Source organism: Anser brachyrhynchus, assembly GCF_964034855.1.
Source record: "Anser brachyrhynchus genome assembly, chromosome: 7".
Taxonomy (NCBI): Eukaryota; Metazoa; Chordata; class Aves; order Anseriformes; family Anatidae; genus Anser; species Anser brachyrhynchus.
Window position 1 is genome coordinate 36,525,703 of NC_137701.1, and position 18,075 is coordinate 36,543,777.

Genomic DNA, 18,075 nt, shown 5'->3' on the forward strand with positions numbered 1-18,075 from the left:
ATAACTTTACTGACCAATTTTGGGCTTTATGTTTGACATCATGCTTTGGAATGTCTGAACATAGGAACTCATTTTATTATCCTCATAATCCTAACTTCACTATACTCTATGCCAGGAGGCTGCAGGTATCCAGATCTTTCACGAGACAGCCCCATATGTCTAGAAAAGAGCAATACGCACTACATATAATAGTAGCGGAAGTAAGAAAATCTTCCACAGTTCCAATGCAAGGAATTCAACATACTGTTTGACTAAATCTGATATTATTATTATTATTATTATTATTATTATTCAGTTTTTTCTCTATACAAAATATTATATCCTAGGATTTATTTTACTATTTTGAGGTAAACATTTGTTCAATCCATCAATTAATCTTCTTAGATAAGCTAAATATACTTTATTAACAGAGTATTTTCTATTCATTTTAATTAGAAATTAACAAAATAGTAAAACAAATTCAAAGTCTTCGTTATTTTTTTTTTGGTACTACTTACGCAAGTGAAAGAAAGCTTTTGTTTATTTATACTCATTTGACATTTTTGGATGCTTCTGAAATCAAACTTCAGGCTAAATAAATAATGATTATGTAAGGTTCAAAAACACAAAGTCATCTTGATCTCTCTTTTCTTTTTACAATTTAGAATGGTCCCCTGTTCCTATGAAGAAATACAGCCTTAACTCCCACTTGGTTACTGTTGTGGATTTTTTCCTTTTCAGGACAGGGCTTAGAATTTTGTGGGTGGGCTTTCCTCTAATAGATCTACAATGTATTGTCAAGATACCAAAAGAAGTAATCCTGAATATCCTTCAAAGAAAAAAGTAACAAAAATCACCGGGTTGTAGTGACATTTGGTAATTTGCTGGCCTTTGTCTTCTTTCCTCCTCCCCCTTTCTATTTCCTGCTCTGTGTTTCCTATTAAGGTTCAGGCCTTGATGTTTCTTAAGGTTTCACATTGTTAAATAGTAGTCCCAGATGCCTGTCTTCTCATTTCACACCTGCTCCCCTGATCCTGTTCCTAGGGGGATGAGAGACAGACAGAAATCTTCCTCTTAAAAAGACACTGCCTCCAACTCTCCAGTCTTCACGCTGACCTGAATACCATGAAAAAATGTACTGTAGATGGAGGTCAACTTGAAGTTAATGTAAAAACTCATTATAACAGTATATTTTCTATCTTCATCCTTTTCATTGGTTAGCATTTCTACATACGTGTTGATTAAGAAATTATTTTAACAAATCACAACTCTGAAAACGAGCTGAAGAAATTTATCTACTTAATGTAATGCTTTCAGTAAAATAATCATAAATAACGATATTTTTATTGTGTTATCACACATGAAATATATAGCAAAATACTCTTTGCTGAACATACTTTAAATAAGAAGATTAAAAAATATTTAGAAGTTAATTTTTTTAAAGAAAAATCATAAAATACAACAGACAAAGATGGAACCAATTTATAAAATATCATGAAATTGTATCAACAGTGTAATGACAGCATAACTTGACACAAGTGATTTTCCTTCTAAAAGAATTCACTAAATTTTCCACTCAACTGAGTCTCAGATAAAAGTAAAAATTTCCTGTAAAATTAAAGTATTTAGGGATTTGAGAGGATGCAATCATGTTTATGCAATCATGTTTACAACTGTATATACAAAAATTTAAAGGGAATAGCAGAAAGAGTTGTGAAAACAAACAAACAAGCAGACTTTTAGAGTCTTAAGGCACCTACCTACCACTGAAATATAAAACTGAAATAACGATACAGGTATTTTACCTCAGGGATGGGAATTAGAGAGAAGTTTGGTTTTGCCCATGGTGGCATGCCCCTCACGTCCTCACTGACAGACTACACACAAATCATATAGTCCCCACAAAAAGGAATTTAGCAAGGCTGTTGGCAGGGGAGAAGATATCCTCTATCCTTTAAGGACACGTTCCCTTTCCACTACCTTCATGGATCACTTAGTATGTATGATCTGACATGATACAGAGCTAAAATTATTCTACTTACCACAAATAGCATCACTCTCATCTAAACCATCTCCACAATCATCCTCACCATCACAAGTCCATTGTTTAGAGATGCACTTGTTTGCAGAACAAGCAAACTGATTCCATGAACAGGACGTATCTAGGAATGACACCAACCACTTCATTTGTTAGGTTCAAAACAGCACTGTGATTCCAGCAGTTTAGCCAATGAATGGATCCTCAGCATTGCTCCTTTCTGTCCTCCCAACTGTACTGTATTAATACACTCAAATACAGTATAATCCTAATCTCTGTATTCCAGATGTTATCAGTTTATCTAAGAGTTTGCATTCGCCAATACATTTTTTAAAAGGAGCAATTAATTAAATAATGATAAAACATTCAGAATGATTACATTCTAATATTTGAAAACATTTTGCTAGTGGGAAAAGGACAACCTTTAAAAGCATAAAGCTGATTTGTGTATTTTCACATGGATGTTTTAACTATACTGAACTGCTTTATTTTGGTAATAGGACAGAGATGGCACAGTCCACATTTTCCAACTTTATCCTCCTCTTGGTACTGCAGTATTTAAATGAATTTTAAATATTTCATGTTCTTTTCTCTCTTTCAAGAAAAATAAGGATTTTAATCTGAAAATGAAGTATTAGGGACTTTTTTTATATAGCTTTATATTCAATCTCAGAGACAAACTTGCATACTTCTTTTTGTTTTTAAAGTGTGTCAGTGGTTACAGAAATAAAAATAAGATAAAATGCTCACCACAGTGCAATTCATCTACTCCATCCTCACAGTCTTTCTGCCCATCACAAAGCCAGGTGTTCAGAATACATCTTCCACTAGGACAACCAAAATAATTTTCTTCACATGTGGGTTTGTTTTGAACTGTGATAAAATAAAGAATGTAATGTAAAATGGTCTCTACTAGTATGAATAGGAGCCTAATACATTTCTGCTAAATTTCTGAATACTGATGGACAACAAAGTGATCATGTTTAAAAATGTAAAAAAAAAAAAAAAAAGTTATATTATTGTTATATTATTTAACTGATAACTAAGTACTTTAGGGAGCTGAAATACTTTGGAGAAAAAAGAGAGCACAGCTTCAATTTAAATTAAAGGGACCTACAGATGAAAGTATTAAGTATTTCCGTTAACAGATTTTTAGGTCAGGTATATCAACACTGCTTGTTTTTTTACACCAGCTGAAGAAATTGTCCTTCTGTTCCATCTGCCAGTACCTACAAGATAACTTAACTGGGGCAGTATTCTTCTCACTGGGATAAGCTATAAGCTTGACACATGCTCTGTTACCATTGAATTACAGTACTGACATAGGAGCCTGAGATTTAGATTTTGTCACAAATGGAAAAGTTGTTCTTCCATGCTTTATTTCTTTGTATATGGTGGAAGTCATTTGAGATTTATTTGAATGAATACTCAGAAAACAGACATGGGGAATGAAAACGTACCATATATTTAGTTTCAAGACACAAATAGAAGTATTATTCTAATGAGCAGCACATATTTTCAAAATCTCAAGTAAATTTGTTGCCTGTGAAAACCCAGGCAATATGTACTCATTCTGAAGCTCTCTGCAAAGGGTTCTATTACTCCTTTAATGTATCAGGGCTATCTAAAGTTGTTTTGATTTTTTTCCCCTCTTTTTCTCTCTCTTTAAGGAAAAAAAAAAGTTATGATATTTATGGCTTCTGCAGTTGTATGAATATAAAAAAGGATAAAGAAATAAATAGGATGTTTATGATGGCTGGGTAGAAATTAAAGACTGTCCAAGTATAACCACCCCTAAATGAATATTTTGCCTTAATTTTCTGTAAGAACAATGACACTGAACAAAGTTAAGATTGTTAATGAGAATTATCATATTCATAACAGAAACAACACTCAGAAACTTAATGTGCCACAGTCAGTCAGTTCTGAATGAAATGGCAAAGGAAATCACAAGCAGGTTGAATTGGAATGGTGCTGCTTTCTAATAAAGGGAGGAATGATCCAGGCAATTAGTCACACATTAAAACGATGGAACTTTTGGCACACATTTGGAAAGACAGGATAAAGTAACACAAATAAATGGACAATGCAATAAAATGCAGTATTAGTTTACTTATGCAACATTAATTTACTAAAGCTATAGCATACTACCATTAAAATCTTCTTTGGTATGGAAAAAAACGTACAAACAAAGGAAATACAGTAATTCTAAACTATTTTGAGCTCAAATACATGTAATACTAAAGAATGACTGGATAATCTGCAGAATTATGGAGATTAGAATGAAAACTATAATTTAATATGCATTTGGCTATAGGGAAGATGAATGTTCTTAATAGCGGGTTTAATTGATGTTAGTGCTGAAGTTCTAGGTATCCTCTGGATCCTTGTAATGTTTTCATCAATAAAGTTGGCACAAAGTAAATGAGAATTCTAATAGGTTTTAATGATGCAATGGGATTATCACTAAGAAAAACAGAATACTAAATGGAAAAAATCAGATGATGTTAATTACTCAACTAGAAAAAAATAGATGATATTTAACAATGTAAAATTCCAAGTTTTATTTGTACTAATTAATAACATTAATTATTAGAAAAAAGAGAGATACTGGTTGTAAGGAGAAGATTACAAGTTAACTAGAGCAAGTCAACTATGAAAACAAAGAAACAAAATTTCTTGTGGGATCTTTCTCTCCAGTGCTACTGCATAGGTTCCAAGAGTAAATCTGTTTCAACACTAATAATTTACGTTATCTTTTAATTTCATTAACACTATGGTCATTCTGACAAAAATTGCTAAACAAAACATCATGAAAGTGCAGGCTTTCCCTCAAATTTATATTATATACGCATATATCTTGAAAAAAGTATATTTCTAACATGTTAGTATTCTGATCTCATGAAAAATTCAGTCGCAAAGTTGGAATAATAAGACTCTTTAAACTGTCAAATACATTTGCTTCTTGTTTCTTTCATGTAAGATACTCTTCTCAGTCATTATTTTTATTATTGGCTGTTTGCTCATACCTATTGTAATAATATTTCATGAGTCATCTTTCAAAACTCTAGCATTATGAATTTATTTAACTTTTTCTATATGTCATAAGGGTGTAATGTTTTTTCCACAGGAAAGTAGAAAGAGAGAAAACCAAGACCCATAGGTTTGTATGTAAAGTAACACAATTTCCAGCAGTAAATACCTCTTCCTTTTCTGGAAGCCTACTACCTCAGCCTGGGGACAGGGACTAAGGTGTACCACAATCTCTTTGTACTGGCTCAAGAGCGGAAAAATCACCGAAGCAATAGCCCTGGATTCTACCCTGTCAGCCTACACCAAGTACCTCAACAAAATAAAAGAGAAATTGAAAAAAAAAAAACAAAAAAAAAACAATTCAACAAGGAAAGAAATACAATCCACTAAAACAGTAGTTAATAAAAGTTCCTGAGCATTTGTGCCGAAGCTTGATAAGCTTGATATTTTAATGACTGATGTTTTACTTAGATAAAAATGAATAATGACAGACCTAACCTGGATGAAACACGAAGCTAGATATTACACTTGTCTTCAGAGAAATGCATTAATTTGTAATAACTTGCATTATCTAATGAAACGTAAAATAAAAACCGCAGAGAAAAATTTCATTAACATATTTATCTCTACATTAAATATTAAGTATTGACTGAGTAAACATTTTGCAACATATTTAAAAATAATATCATAATATATTTTTTTCCAGAAATTTGTGTATATACACACACAAACATATATATATATATATATATTCTTTTTGACAGTTACCTGGGCATTTTAGTTCATCTGTGTAATCTCCACAGTCATTAGATCCATCACATATCCATTCCGGCAGTATACAAAGTGAAGTAGAATTACAGCTAATAAATCCCGTAGATTTTATTCCAAGTTTATAGAAATAGGCACAGTTTGTATTTTCTGGAAAGAGACAATAAATTACTGTATCATACCTAATACAGACTGAAAGCCTTATTGTTTGCTTTTTATGTTTAGCTTGAATTTGCACAGACCATGCAGCTGTTGGCATCCAAGTAATGACTATGAATTATCCACTATATAACAAGGAATAATCATGGAACAGATGCTAAGATGAAGCACAGACAAACACAAACTTACCACAGTTCTTTTCATCTGAAGCATCTGCACAATCAATGATCTGGTTGCACTGTGATGATTTTCCAATGCAAATCCCATCTGCACAACGGAACTCTGTTGAAGCACATGTTGAATCTATAACGTATGGTTAAAAAAGATATAAATTCATGTACTAAACAGACAGTTCAGATGCATATTATACTTTTTATACTTAAAGCTTCTACCTTTTAGGATGGGGCCTTCAGAACTCACTGTACCTTCCAAAGCTAAAACTTCAGTAGAAATTAGTAGGCCTAATAAACTCAAAAGCATAGGTTTCTCATTTTTAAATTTCTTTATTGAGCCTAAACATCTCTCTTTAGATAATCCACCTCAATTTGAGATAATCATGTGAGAAGGAAACAAGCACTTCCAGCACCATTTATGAATCTCTTAAATTCTTTATTTAACACCACATAGGGGTTCTTGCCTGTATGCTTTTCTCTCTACTCATATTCAGCTGTGAGATTAAAAACCACGTAGTACTTTCAGAAAAATCCTAGCCACTAGAGTTACATGATTTTTAGATATACATTGCATAATTTCTCCTCCAAACTTTCTGAATTGTAACGAAGGATTTGTGTTGTCTGCTAGATAATTTTTATTCATTGACTGAAGCACAATATAAATATTCATGTTTTAAGATATAAAAAGAAAAACAATTTCAATATAAAAAGAAAATCAATTCTGGTAAGTTTTACAAAGGACATAGACATTGTCATGCATCTGAGAAGCAAAGAAACAGAACATTGGCTACTTCAAAGAAGAAACAGTGCAGCAGATGCAGAGAAGAAATAACATAGCATATTTTTCATCCTTTCCATCTGTGGCACATGTACTACCTCATGTATCACTTCATGGAAGAAGCTGCAATAGTATTTTTGGAGTTTTCCTTAGCCCAAAAAACCTCTCCTTGTAGAGGACAGTAGGTGTAAAACCAAACTCAGTCTTGATAATCAGTCCCAAAATATGATCTCTTAAACATACCAGTGTGCACCTGCTCTTGTTTTTGAATTATAAAGAAAAAATCCAAACCCCTGTAATTCCAGTAAAATTATCTGCATTTTCTAATTACTTCTGTTTACATATGAAGTATTTACAGAGTAAAATTCTGAAACCACCTTGGAAGTAACTGCCATTTACCTTTACAGTCAAATTCATCAGAGTTGTCACCACAGTCATTTGCACCATCACACACTTTGTTACTTGAAATACAACGGCGATTAGAACATGGTTTGAAACCCTTTCGACAGCCTCTATTTTCTGGAAAAGGAGCACATAATTTTATTTAGACATTTGATACATTAACAGAAATAGCCTTACATTAAAAACAAACACACATACTCCAGAAAGACATTTTAAGTGAAAATGCATTTGAAGCTACAGAAAAAAACTTCTGAAATTGTTTTTGTCCAACACAACAACTTGGACTGATAAGCACATGAAGAATGATAAAGAATAATACATGAAAGCATGATGAGAAAGAACAGAAGAATGGCAAATAAAAGAATGAAAAAAAGGAAGTCTAACTACAAATTTTCATTATCTTGTGATGCTAGGAAAAAGAACTGTTATAAATTCTGATCAAACAGCATGAAAAATCTAGATTGCTAAAGTAAAACAAATCTGCCCTAAGCCAAATTCAACAATACTATGGAGATTAAAATAATAAAAAATATTAGCATAAAAGTTTCATACCTGACAGACATCTGTTCATCTACAGGATTAAGTATGCCTTAATTTTTGAATACTAATACTATAAGTATTGGTATTGCTTAAGTAAGTACACTATTGAAGAATGTATTAGTTTTGAGTATTCAAACATATCTAACATGTAAAGTATTTCCTGAAGCCCTAAGCATTGTAGAATTAAAGCCACAATTATAAACAAAGTTCATAATGTTCATTGGACTAGTTAATCAGTAATGAATCCAGCATCCTGTACTTCATCAGATTCAGGAAGCAACATACTCTGCATGACCTAGTGCATGACAGAATTACATCTCTTTTTCTAATATGTAGCAAAAAGTTCTGTATGGTTGATTTAAATCAGGCAAACGTTACACAAGAATATTGCAAACTAATATAATGTCCATCACAAAAATATGTGGCAAATTCATATAAATACAAATTGTTGGATCTTGCATTTATATTTTTTCAGTATCAAAGAAAAAGTATAAAGTAGTTTTAGCAGCTCTGTAAACCTGAAACTGACTTCTGATACATAAGACAACTACTCTGGAACAACAAAAAACAGTATTTTGAGATTCTTCACCAGCTGTAGCTTTCTTTCTAATTTGTTCCCATATGACTTTCTCTCTATTCCTTCAACCTACTCTCCTCTCCTAAAAAAGTACAGGAAACTATGAAAACTTAATCTTTCTGCTATGGACTGTGAATGAAATCAATGACTAAAGCTAACAGTAGAGCCACGTATGTTTAATCAATATAGAAACATACATGGCTGTGGTTTTTGTTTGTTTGCACCATGTTTTGTGCTGTAGAAAATAATTTATCTTTATGTCTAAGGAATAGACACAAAAACAAATATGTTAACACACTACTTAGTAAGACAACCTAAGAAGGAATTCATGGATATAAGTCATTTACCCTTCAGGTGATTTGAAGCAGTCACCTGTAATTCAAGGGCTTCTGCCCACCAGGTAACTAGCATTGTTTTGTATATTCTGGATTCTCATTTCCTTGTCTGATGTGTTTCATTTTTTTCAAATTCAAACAAACAAACTTCCTTAGTTATTTAAAAGTAGATGATCTGCTGGAATGTTAATATTAGATCGACATGAAATGATTAGAGCAATTATCACCTATCAATCTGGAAGGTAACAGGATGCTAAGTGAAGATGAAAGAAGAAGACAGCATCATTTCCAAACTGTACTCAGATGGTTGGTGTTAATTTTTTCAAATGTGGAAAAATAAATAAATAAATAAATAAATAAATAAATAAATAAAAGCTATTCTGTTTCTTTTATCCAGTATCAAACTTGGCTATTAAAATGACAGAAGTGAAATCTGGGAATGACAGAGGTGAACTCTGGGAGTTAAAGTGGACATTTTCAACTGTGGAGGAGGCAGGTATAAACCTACTGGTTTTGAAATCACATGAAATTGTTCATAGGGGAAACAAAAGAGATATCAAGGCTGGATACGGAACAAAGTACAGACCAAGAAATGGCACACAGGTATCAAGGAGTTTTCACCTAATATGCAGGACACAGGGATTCAGTAAAGTGACTTAGTGAGGTAGGAAAATTATCTGAATTGCAGTGATTCAGAAGCTGTAGCAGGCAAATTCATAATTCAGTTGGACACACACACACACACAAATAAATAGAAGTGATTCAGTTTATTATTATTAGGACAAAAAACATAAGAGCAGGATAGAACCATTTGGGTGAAATATGAAGGTAAAAAGTAGATGGCCCTGTATCTAATTTGTTGCAAGATGCAGACTGATTGGTGTGAAGAATAATGTTAAGATATAATATTAAGATATTATATCTTAAGAAAGATATTAACTTAAACAGAAATTTCTGTGGAAAGATTTATATTACACAGCCATTCTTGTATTTTATACTTCTATTTTAGTGCTTTCAATGCACAGAGAAAATATTACTAAACACGGGAACAGAAATATAGATTGTTAAACTAAAGCTGAAAATACCGTTGTTTTTGTTGTTTCTAAGCTGTTTCCAAGCTGTGTTTTTCCTAATTTTTGTTTTAGAGACAGAAATATAAGAGCATTTGAGATGCTTTGTATTAAATATAAGACAGCTAATACATGAAGTTTGCAAGGAAATACCTTAAAGGATAATTAATTTTGTCCATATAATGTCAGGGTTTTTTTTGCTGATTTTTTTTTTTTAATCAGTAATTTGGCATTTCCTTCTTGTAGTGCATTTTAGTGAGTATGCAAGTAGATATAAGCAAGTAGAAAGTCAGAGAAACCAGCATAAAATTGTATAACCGAAATAACATAAAGTCAAAAAAACTGGAAATACTCACCACAGTAAAAATGTTTCTCATCAGACTTGTCTTTACAATGAGCAATGCCATCACAAGTCAGTTGATAATCAATGCATTCACCATTTCCACATTCAAACTCAGAATACATGTTGCAAGTAGAATTTTTAGCTAAAAATAAAATATATCAACACATTATTTTTATACCTGTTACCCTTAGTGAAACTGAGAGCAATATTTGGCTGCATTTATATTAATCTCCTCCACAGTTTTAGAACACCAAATTACAAAAAAACCCATAGCATCGAAATTTAAAAGCTCCCACATAGTAGTGGCCTGCTAGACTGATAACTGATTTGTACATTTTTTGATATTTCACAGGAGTGAGGACCAATATCTAAATAACAAACACTTCTCAGACATTTCATATTGGGGTGGAATTCCAATCCACGGTAGGAGAGAGCCTGTAAAAGATTATATATATATCCATGAATAGAGAGAGATCCATGAATATATGTGAACAAGTAGTGAAGCAAGTTAAAGGCAGTGACTCTGATGAGATGATGACTTTGTTATTACTGTTCTCAACATTTCTTTACCTACATGCTTATCCACAGCTTGTATATAATCATTTCTTAGGAGATGTTTAAAAAGCTCTTCAATATAGCACATCCAAGAGCAAGAAGTAAACTCTCAGCATTACCTAGTGGTTAATTTGGACTCAGCTCTGTTGCGGTGTACTGCACAGCTGCTCAGCGTGTACACAAGTGCCAGGATCAATGTACTACACACAATGTTAAAGGGATAGCTTAACACACAATGAAGAAAACCTGTTGTTTATACTTCACTTCTTTTTATTCAGAAAAAAATCATTGGTAGACATGAAAATTTTGTGTTCTCTCCTTTTCAGAACAAATATTTTATCTACTATTTTATAGGAGAGATGTACATTTAATATTTTGACTTCTGCTTTCCCTTGCATATTGATTTTCTGTTAGTTCAGTTAAAAAAAACTAAGAAAGTATTGCAGTATTTACACAGAATGATTTGGTTGTGGACTTTGTTAAAGTACGTTTGCTATATATGCATGGATCTGAATGAAATATCAAAGCTGAGAGAAAGGAGAAGTATACAGGACAAATCAAGAGGAAGAATGGGGAAATTATATCTATTTAGTATGTTTTGGTTTTTTTTTTTTGCTTGTTACCGTTATAATTACTTCTGCACAATTTCAGGAGGAACAGATGTCCTCTACACGCAAAAGTCAAGCCAACATAATTTGAAAATAATTCTTGATTTCAGTCAAATATGAAGAAAAACACAAATATGGATTCCAGACAAGGTGAGATCTGATCCTCAATATAATTTATAGAGTCCTTTAAATTTCAATTATGTTATCACAGCAATGCTTTATCCTTCTTTTTTTTCCCCCCTTTTTCAGCATTGTAAGAGGTAAGATATTAGGAAAAATCATCCTCAGTTAGATCTGTAGTTCATCTAGTTCAATATTTTAGACTGTAATCTTGAAAGAAAGTCCCCCCCCCCCCAAAAAAAAAATCTAAATCAAAATGTATGGATAGTTTGCCCTCAGTTGAAGTCTGACAGTAAACCCTTGTATAGATTGCTTCAAATCCCAATTTTCAGAAACAAAAGATTTTAATGCCTTTCAGAACTGTTTAGTTGATTACAAACAAGTAGTCAGTGTAGTCTTATTATCCATATAATCATCCAATTCCTCTTTGAATTTTACTAAAGCTTTGTCTCAAGAATCTTCACTGGCAGTATGTTATGTGTACATTTCACATCCTTCCAGCACATAGTTCCATGTTCATAAACACCAATTCCACATAGGGAAATTGTGATCTTAGGAAGCTACAATGGATGACCACATATTCTGAACCACTGGTGAAACTGAAAAAATAGTTATTTCTTATTTTCCTTATGTGTTGAGACATACTGGTTCAGAGGCAGCATGGAAAGATGTAGGAAGAAGAAAATTTGAGCAGAACATTGTCAAAACAAAACAAAACAAACAAAAAACCAACCAACCAAACAAATAGAAAACATATTTCCAAGTAGTCTACCCACATATATTGATATATTGGCCAACTGCTCAAACACAGACTGCATGATTAAGTACGACAGCCTTAGTTAATAAGTTACAATTATTTTATATATTTTAGGACATGTGTATTGGGTTTATGTGGCAAGGTTGTGGTAGTGGGAGGCTGCAGGGGCGGCCTCTATAAGCAGAGCCCAGCAGCTGCCCCATGTCAGGTACGGGCCAGTATCAGCCAGCTCCAAAGGAACCTCCTGCTGGCCAGAGCCAAGCCAATAAGCGATGTTGTTTGCAAGTCTGTCAAAGCAGATTTAAGAAAGGGAAAAAAACCTGCTGCACAACAGCAGCTGGGAGAGCGAGGAGTGAGAGCCAGCCCTGCAGCCCCCAAGGGCAGTGCAGCAGGAGGGCAGGAGGTGCTCCAGGCACGCAGCAGCAGTTCCCCTGCGGCCTGTGGAGAGGCCCCTGGTGGAGCAGGCTGTCCCCCTGCAGCCCATGGGTCCCACACGGAGCAGATCTCCACGCTGCAGCCCGTGGAGGAGCCCCCGGTGGAGCAGGTGGATGTGGCCCGGAGGAGGCTGCGGCCCATGGAGAGCCCCTGCAGGAGCAGGCCCCGGGCCAGAGCTGCAGCCCGTGGAGAGGAGCCCACGCAGGAGCAGGGGTCTGGGGGGAGCTGCCGCCCGTGGGGGACCCGTGCTGGAGCAGTTTGCTCCTGACAGATGGAACCGATGGTACGGACCCATGTGGGAGCAGTTCTTGAAGAACTGCTGCCTGTGGGAAGCCCACGCAGGATCAGTTCGTGAAGGACGGCATCCTGTGGGAGGGACCCCATGTGGAACAGGGGCAGAGAGTGGCCATGAAGGAGTGGCAGAGACAAAGTGCTGTAGACTGACTGCAGCCCCCGTTCCCCGTTCCCCTGCGCTGCTCGGGAGGAGGAGGTGGAAGAAGGTGTTTTTAGTTTGTTTTGAACTTCTCACTGCTCTCCCTAGTTAGTAATAGGTAATGAATTTTATTAATCTCCCCATGCTGAGTCTGTTTTGCCTGTAACGATTGTTGAGTGATCTCCCTGCCCTTATCATTGTATTTTCTCCCCCTTTCCCTTTAAGGAGGGGAACTGAGAGAGCAGTTGTGGTGGAGCTCAGCTGCCCAGCTGAGTAAAACTACCACAACATGAAATGAAAGTACTCGACAGAAAGAAACTGCAAATATGAAATGTTAAGTAGAATACAACTACCCAAATTGGAATTGAAGGAGGGAATAAATATTAATGCTTTTTAACCTCCCAAAAGTCTTGTGAGACATAAATTACTTAAAAGCCTGTTATGTGCTAAGCTTTCAAAAAATTTGTAAACACTGCTAGAGCAATTTTTACAGTATATATGAGCAACCAAATTAATGACTTGGGTCAACTATCTTTGCTTGTGATAGTCAACTGCATCACACCACAGAAAAAGCACTGCATCAGCTAGTATTACTTACTCACACATCTGTTATCATCTACCAGTATTCTATCCCCTCTACATGAACAGTTCACTCGTCCGTCAGGAGTCAGAAGGCATAAATCATGACAGCCACCGTTCATTTGTGCACAAGGAGATAATTCACCTGAAAAACAAACAGGAAAAGATGGACTCTGTTTTATTAAATTTGCTTCAACGGCCAACATCTTAGAGAGAGCAAAGATCACCGTATTTCAGATTTATGGGTAATTGGTTCATGTTTTATCAGTCAGATGAAAATGTCAGCATGCCTCAGAGGCTAGCGTGTTAAAGCTAAACAAATGGAGTTATTTTGAATATAATCACTAAACAAAACCCACAACATTCAAAACCGCAGGTATTTGACAAGAAATGATTTAGCTACTATCACAAGAATGCCTGTAGCAGACAGTGTCCATTCAATACTATTTAGTTACATGGGGAAGAGGTTATATCGCACCATTTGTTAGCAGTTCATACAACAAGAATTTATGAAACGTAAAATGTTTTAACTTTATTAAAACTAAGTAAAATTCCTGAAACAAGTGATATGGAATCAATAAAATAGTGTATTTTCTTTTGTAACTTACAACTGTTAGTATCATTGGCAACAGCAATAATGCCCATTGGCTGATGTGGGATATCAGAACGAAGAACTTTTGTATCTCCTCCTGTATATTTACTGGAACGCAGAATAGCTCTTCTCACCCCATCTGACCAAAAGATATAATCATCATATACTGCCAGGCTGAGAAAGGTGCCTGGCCCGGATTTAACGATTACCTAGAATACATAAGTACAGAAGAGGAACATGAAAAGGACTGGTGTCTGTGAAAAAGAAATGTTAGTTTCTTAATAGTTTTAAACAAAACATTTATTCTTATATGCTTACAGCACCTGGAAAAATGAGATAACACTTAAAATGTCTTAAAATGACACTACAAGGGTTAACTAATTGATACTTCAAAGTTTCGTAACTCCAGGTTTCATAACTCTATAAGTAAAAAAACACAATTTAACTAAATGCACCTATAAAAATACCTGCTCAGTACACTACCTGCTTAATAGCCTAAACAGAACAGAGAAAAAGAGATACTGTAGAAAGGCAGAAAGTCTACAAATTGTGTCTTTATGAATCAAACTGAGAAGCAAGTTTCAGAATTGGAGTGTTTGTCACTATGATGACATTAGAAACTTGAACGCGACACACAAAAAATGTTTTGTGTTTTAAGATCAGCAAATTATAAAAAAAAGAGGTCCTCACTCGCCATACTAATTATCAGTTTAAAGCCTAGAAAGAAATTATGAATTGCAGTTTGAATGAAAACTGCAGAAATACGATTATTTTAATTTGCCTAAATATCATCTATTCTAAAATATTTTCATATATGTTATTTCTTTCTGCTTATTGGAATGAAAAATTTAACATGTACAGTTTCTGTTCTGAAGAACGTAACACATTTGTAATCTGTCCTCTAGTTTAAAATTCAATTTTGTCTGAACAGCAGAATTACTGGAAGGGAGTCATTATTTTTTCCATTAGAATTTTTGAAAGATAATGAAAACAAATAATATTCTAAACACACGTGTTGCATTTTATTCTTTTATGTTTCTCTGTGAAAATTAGAGACTATACTACATGTATAAAGTTGGAACAATTCTAATCCAGGATGGCATGAAAAACTTTATTTATATATCTAGCTTTTGCTTATCATAGGTAAGTTGGGATAAAAACTGAAAAAGAGTATCTTAAACAACCCAACAGAAATCATTCCTTTTTATAATTGCCAGTGTTCAGCCTATATCTCTACCTAGGCTACCATGTTTTTTTCATCTCCTATATGTCCTTTTTCCTCTTTCCCAAAGGCCTTTTAGTAATGGCATGAGTTCATGGAAATCAACGTGAAATATAGAGGATAATTATTGACATACACACAGCAACATTTGATGAATTTGAGCTACTCATGCTGACTGCACATATGCACATGGGCTGCACGTTGCATGCAGAGCCAGCTGGTACGCTATTCAGCCTACCTGCCCGTGGGTGATGTGTGCCATGTTTTTTAAATGATAACAGGAGAAAAAAGTAATATGGTCAATCCCGTATTAAAATAAATCTTTGTCATCATGCAAAGAAGTCACCTAGTATAGAGGACATCTAAATTCAATTTCCTGGAATAATAAAACATTTTTTCCCACTACAACTCTGCCTTCAAGATTAAGAAGGTGCCCTAACTCTGCAGTATTCAATGCTTCTCCATGCTAGAAATGAACATGTTTAAGTTTCTGAAAACCAAGCTGCAATAGTAAACTTGCAGTGTTCCTGCTACTACTCACATTTGCAGTTTAGATGAAATAAATATTTAAGCAACTATTTATTAACAGACCTGGACTTTTCAGCACCATTCAAATGGGGAGTATTTATCTCTAAAAATTGTGACTCTTAACAAGGTTCTTTGCAACTACATGTGTATTAATTACACAATACTAATTTTCAATATTATGAATGATAATGGGAATCCTCATCGAGTGTTAAATGTATGCCAATCTCTATTACAATTTCATGAGAACGTGGTTTTAAAAATAATCTTATTCTCCATATCCTTATAAATTATTGTTGTTTTTTAATTAATTCCTTCTTTCAGTTAATTTTTGTCAGGTTACTAACGTTGCACATCAAGATATTTTTGCAAACAGACCCAAGTTAACACTGTCACATGGCTGTCAGCCAGCCATCTAGCTTGCATGCGTTAGAGGACTTTATTGCCACTCTTTCATCAATTTCAATCTTAGCATTAATTTAAAGAACTATTTAAATAAAGCAACTCACCAATGATAATTAAGTGAAATCCCTGGCAAAACACCTTAGCAAGCTTAGAAGCTAGGGGGCATTTTACTCTTTGCATTGGTTCTGTACTTCTTCTGACATCGGCTGATGGAAAATACAGGCATGTGGAAATTCAAGAAACATATGTTCTTTTTGATCAGATTTGCAACAGAAAAGAATCAAGAACAGAACATTCCCATTACAACTAATATATTTATCCTGCTGAATAGAGAAAAATAAAAAAGCCGCCAAAACTTCACTTCCGGTACCGTTAATTTCCAAGATTATCCGCAATTCCAGCTGCTTTTCAAACACAGAAAGAACAAATTGCTTAAAAAGTCCCAAACCTAACAATAAACTATCATAATTAGAAGAATAGGAGACAAAACATGATGAACTTAAATGTCTAGGTGGCAGATGCAGCATTTTTTTTTTTTAATATTAACCTTTTTTTCTGCCCTATTATTTCTTCTAATTCTGTTTAACAAAATCACACAAAATCAGTAGAAATTTATTAGATAGTTTCTCTATAGAGAATGGGTTAAATCTTATTTTATTACTTGACAAACAGTCAATCTCATTAAAACATCTGCCTTCTGGTGGACATTTTTTTTTGTTCAAGTTAGTTTCCATATCTCATAATTTATTAAGATAGAGAGAATAAATCAGTGTGATTCTTCAACTCAGAACCATGTTCAGGATCTGCATCTTTTTGTAACTGGTACTGACCAGATCTTAGTGAGAATCTTTTCTAAGACTTTTTAACACATTCTGATTTTAATGGAGTTAGACATTCTTCATTTCTAATTGCTAATAATTTTGCATGCTTTATCTCTCTTTTAGCTTCCTTGGCCAATCTCACTTCTGATCTGCCTCACTGAGTTATCCACCTACTTCTTAAAGTAACATTGGTGTCATGGTGAATATCTTCCAAGAATTGACCAAAATTACAATACTGTCCTCAGTCACACTTGTCTTTCAAATAAATATAATGACATGTCTGGAAAGTAATTTGAGATGTCAATCATAAAGTCAAGCTTTTCGTAAATGCACAGCGAAACCTTTAACTTCCATTTCTGTATTAAGTGATCTGATGGAACAGACATGATAAAATGTTACTGAAAATGGAAGTTGAACACCAACTTCAGAACTATTTTTGCTTAATGGCTTAAATACAGAATTCTAACAATAAAAACACGTCTTAGAGAAATTGAAGGCTATAATTACTGAAAAATTTTACATGGAGAAGCCTCTAAAATGCATTTTAACAATCAAATCTGTAGGCCCACAAAAACATAACTGAGAACAAAACATTGTAGTCTGGATGTTAGAAGATAACCAGACTTCTGTTTACAGATCACTAACTATAGTTGTAGGTTCCAGATCTGTAAAACGTTACAGGGCATACAATATTGAATGAGAAAAGAAAAAATAAAATAAATAAAATAAAATAAAATCAAAGATGCAAAGATAGTTTACAATAGACTGGAAAAAAAAGTTCTAAAACATAAAATCAGCTTTATCAGCTCAATCTCTGTTCATGCCTAA

General features: G+C 34.0%; 1 protein-coding gene across 12 annotated transcripts in view; it reads right to left on the reverse strand.

Annotated features, from left to right (window-relative positions):
- Positions 1-18,075, reverse strand: part of LRP1B (LDL receptor related protein 1B) — a 553,237-nt gene that overhangs the window by 120,601 nt on the left and 414,561 nt on the right. For all 12 annotated transcript variants that reach the window (XM_080600673.1, XM_080600668.1, XM_080600675.1 and 9 more), the window contains 8 exons: positions 14,291-14,483; positions 13,702-13,827; positions 10,209-10,337; positions 7,328-7,447; positions 6,167-6,280; positions 5,819-5,968; positions 2,768-2,890; positions 2,022-2,141 (listed from right to left, as the gene is read on the reverse strand). In XM_080600673.1, the coding sequence (XP_080456799.1) occupies positions 2,022-2,141; positions 2,768-2,890; positions 5,819-5,968; positions 6,167-6,280; positions 7,328-7,447; positions 10,209-10,337; positions 13,702-13,827; positions 14,291-14,483 (1,075 nt within the window). The remainder of the gene's footprint in view (positions 1-2,021; positions 2,142-2,767; positions 2,891-5,818; positions 5,969-6,166; positions 6,281-7,327; positions 7,448-10,208; positions 10,338-13,701; positions 13,828-14,290; positions 14,484-18,075) is intronic.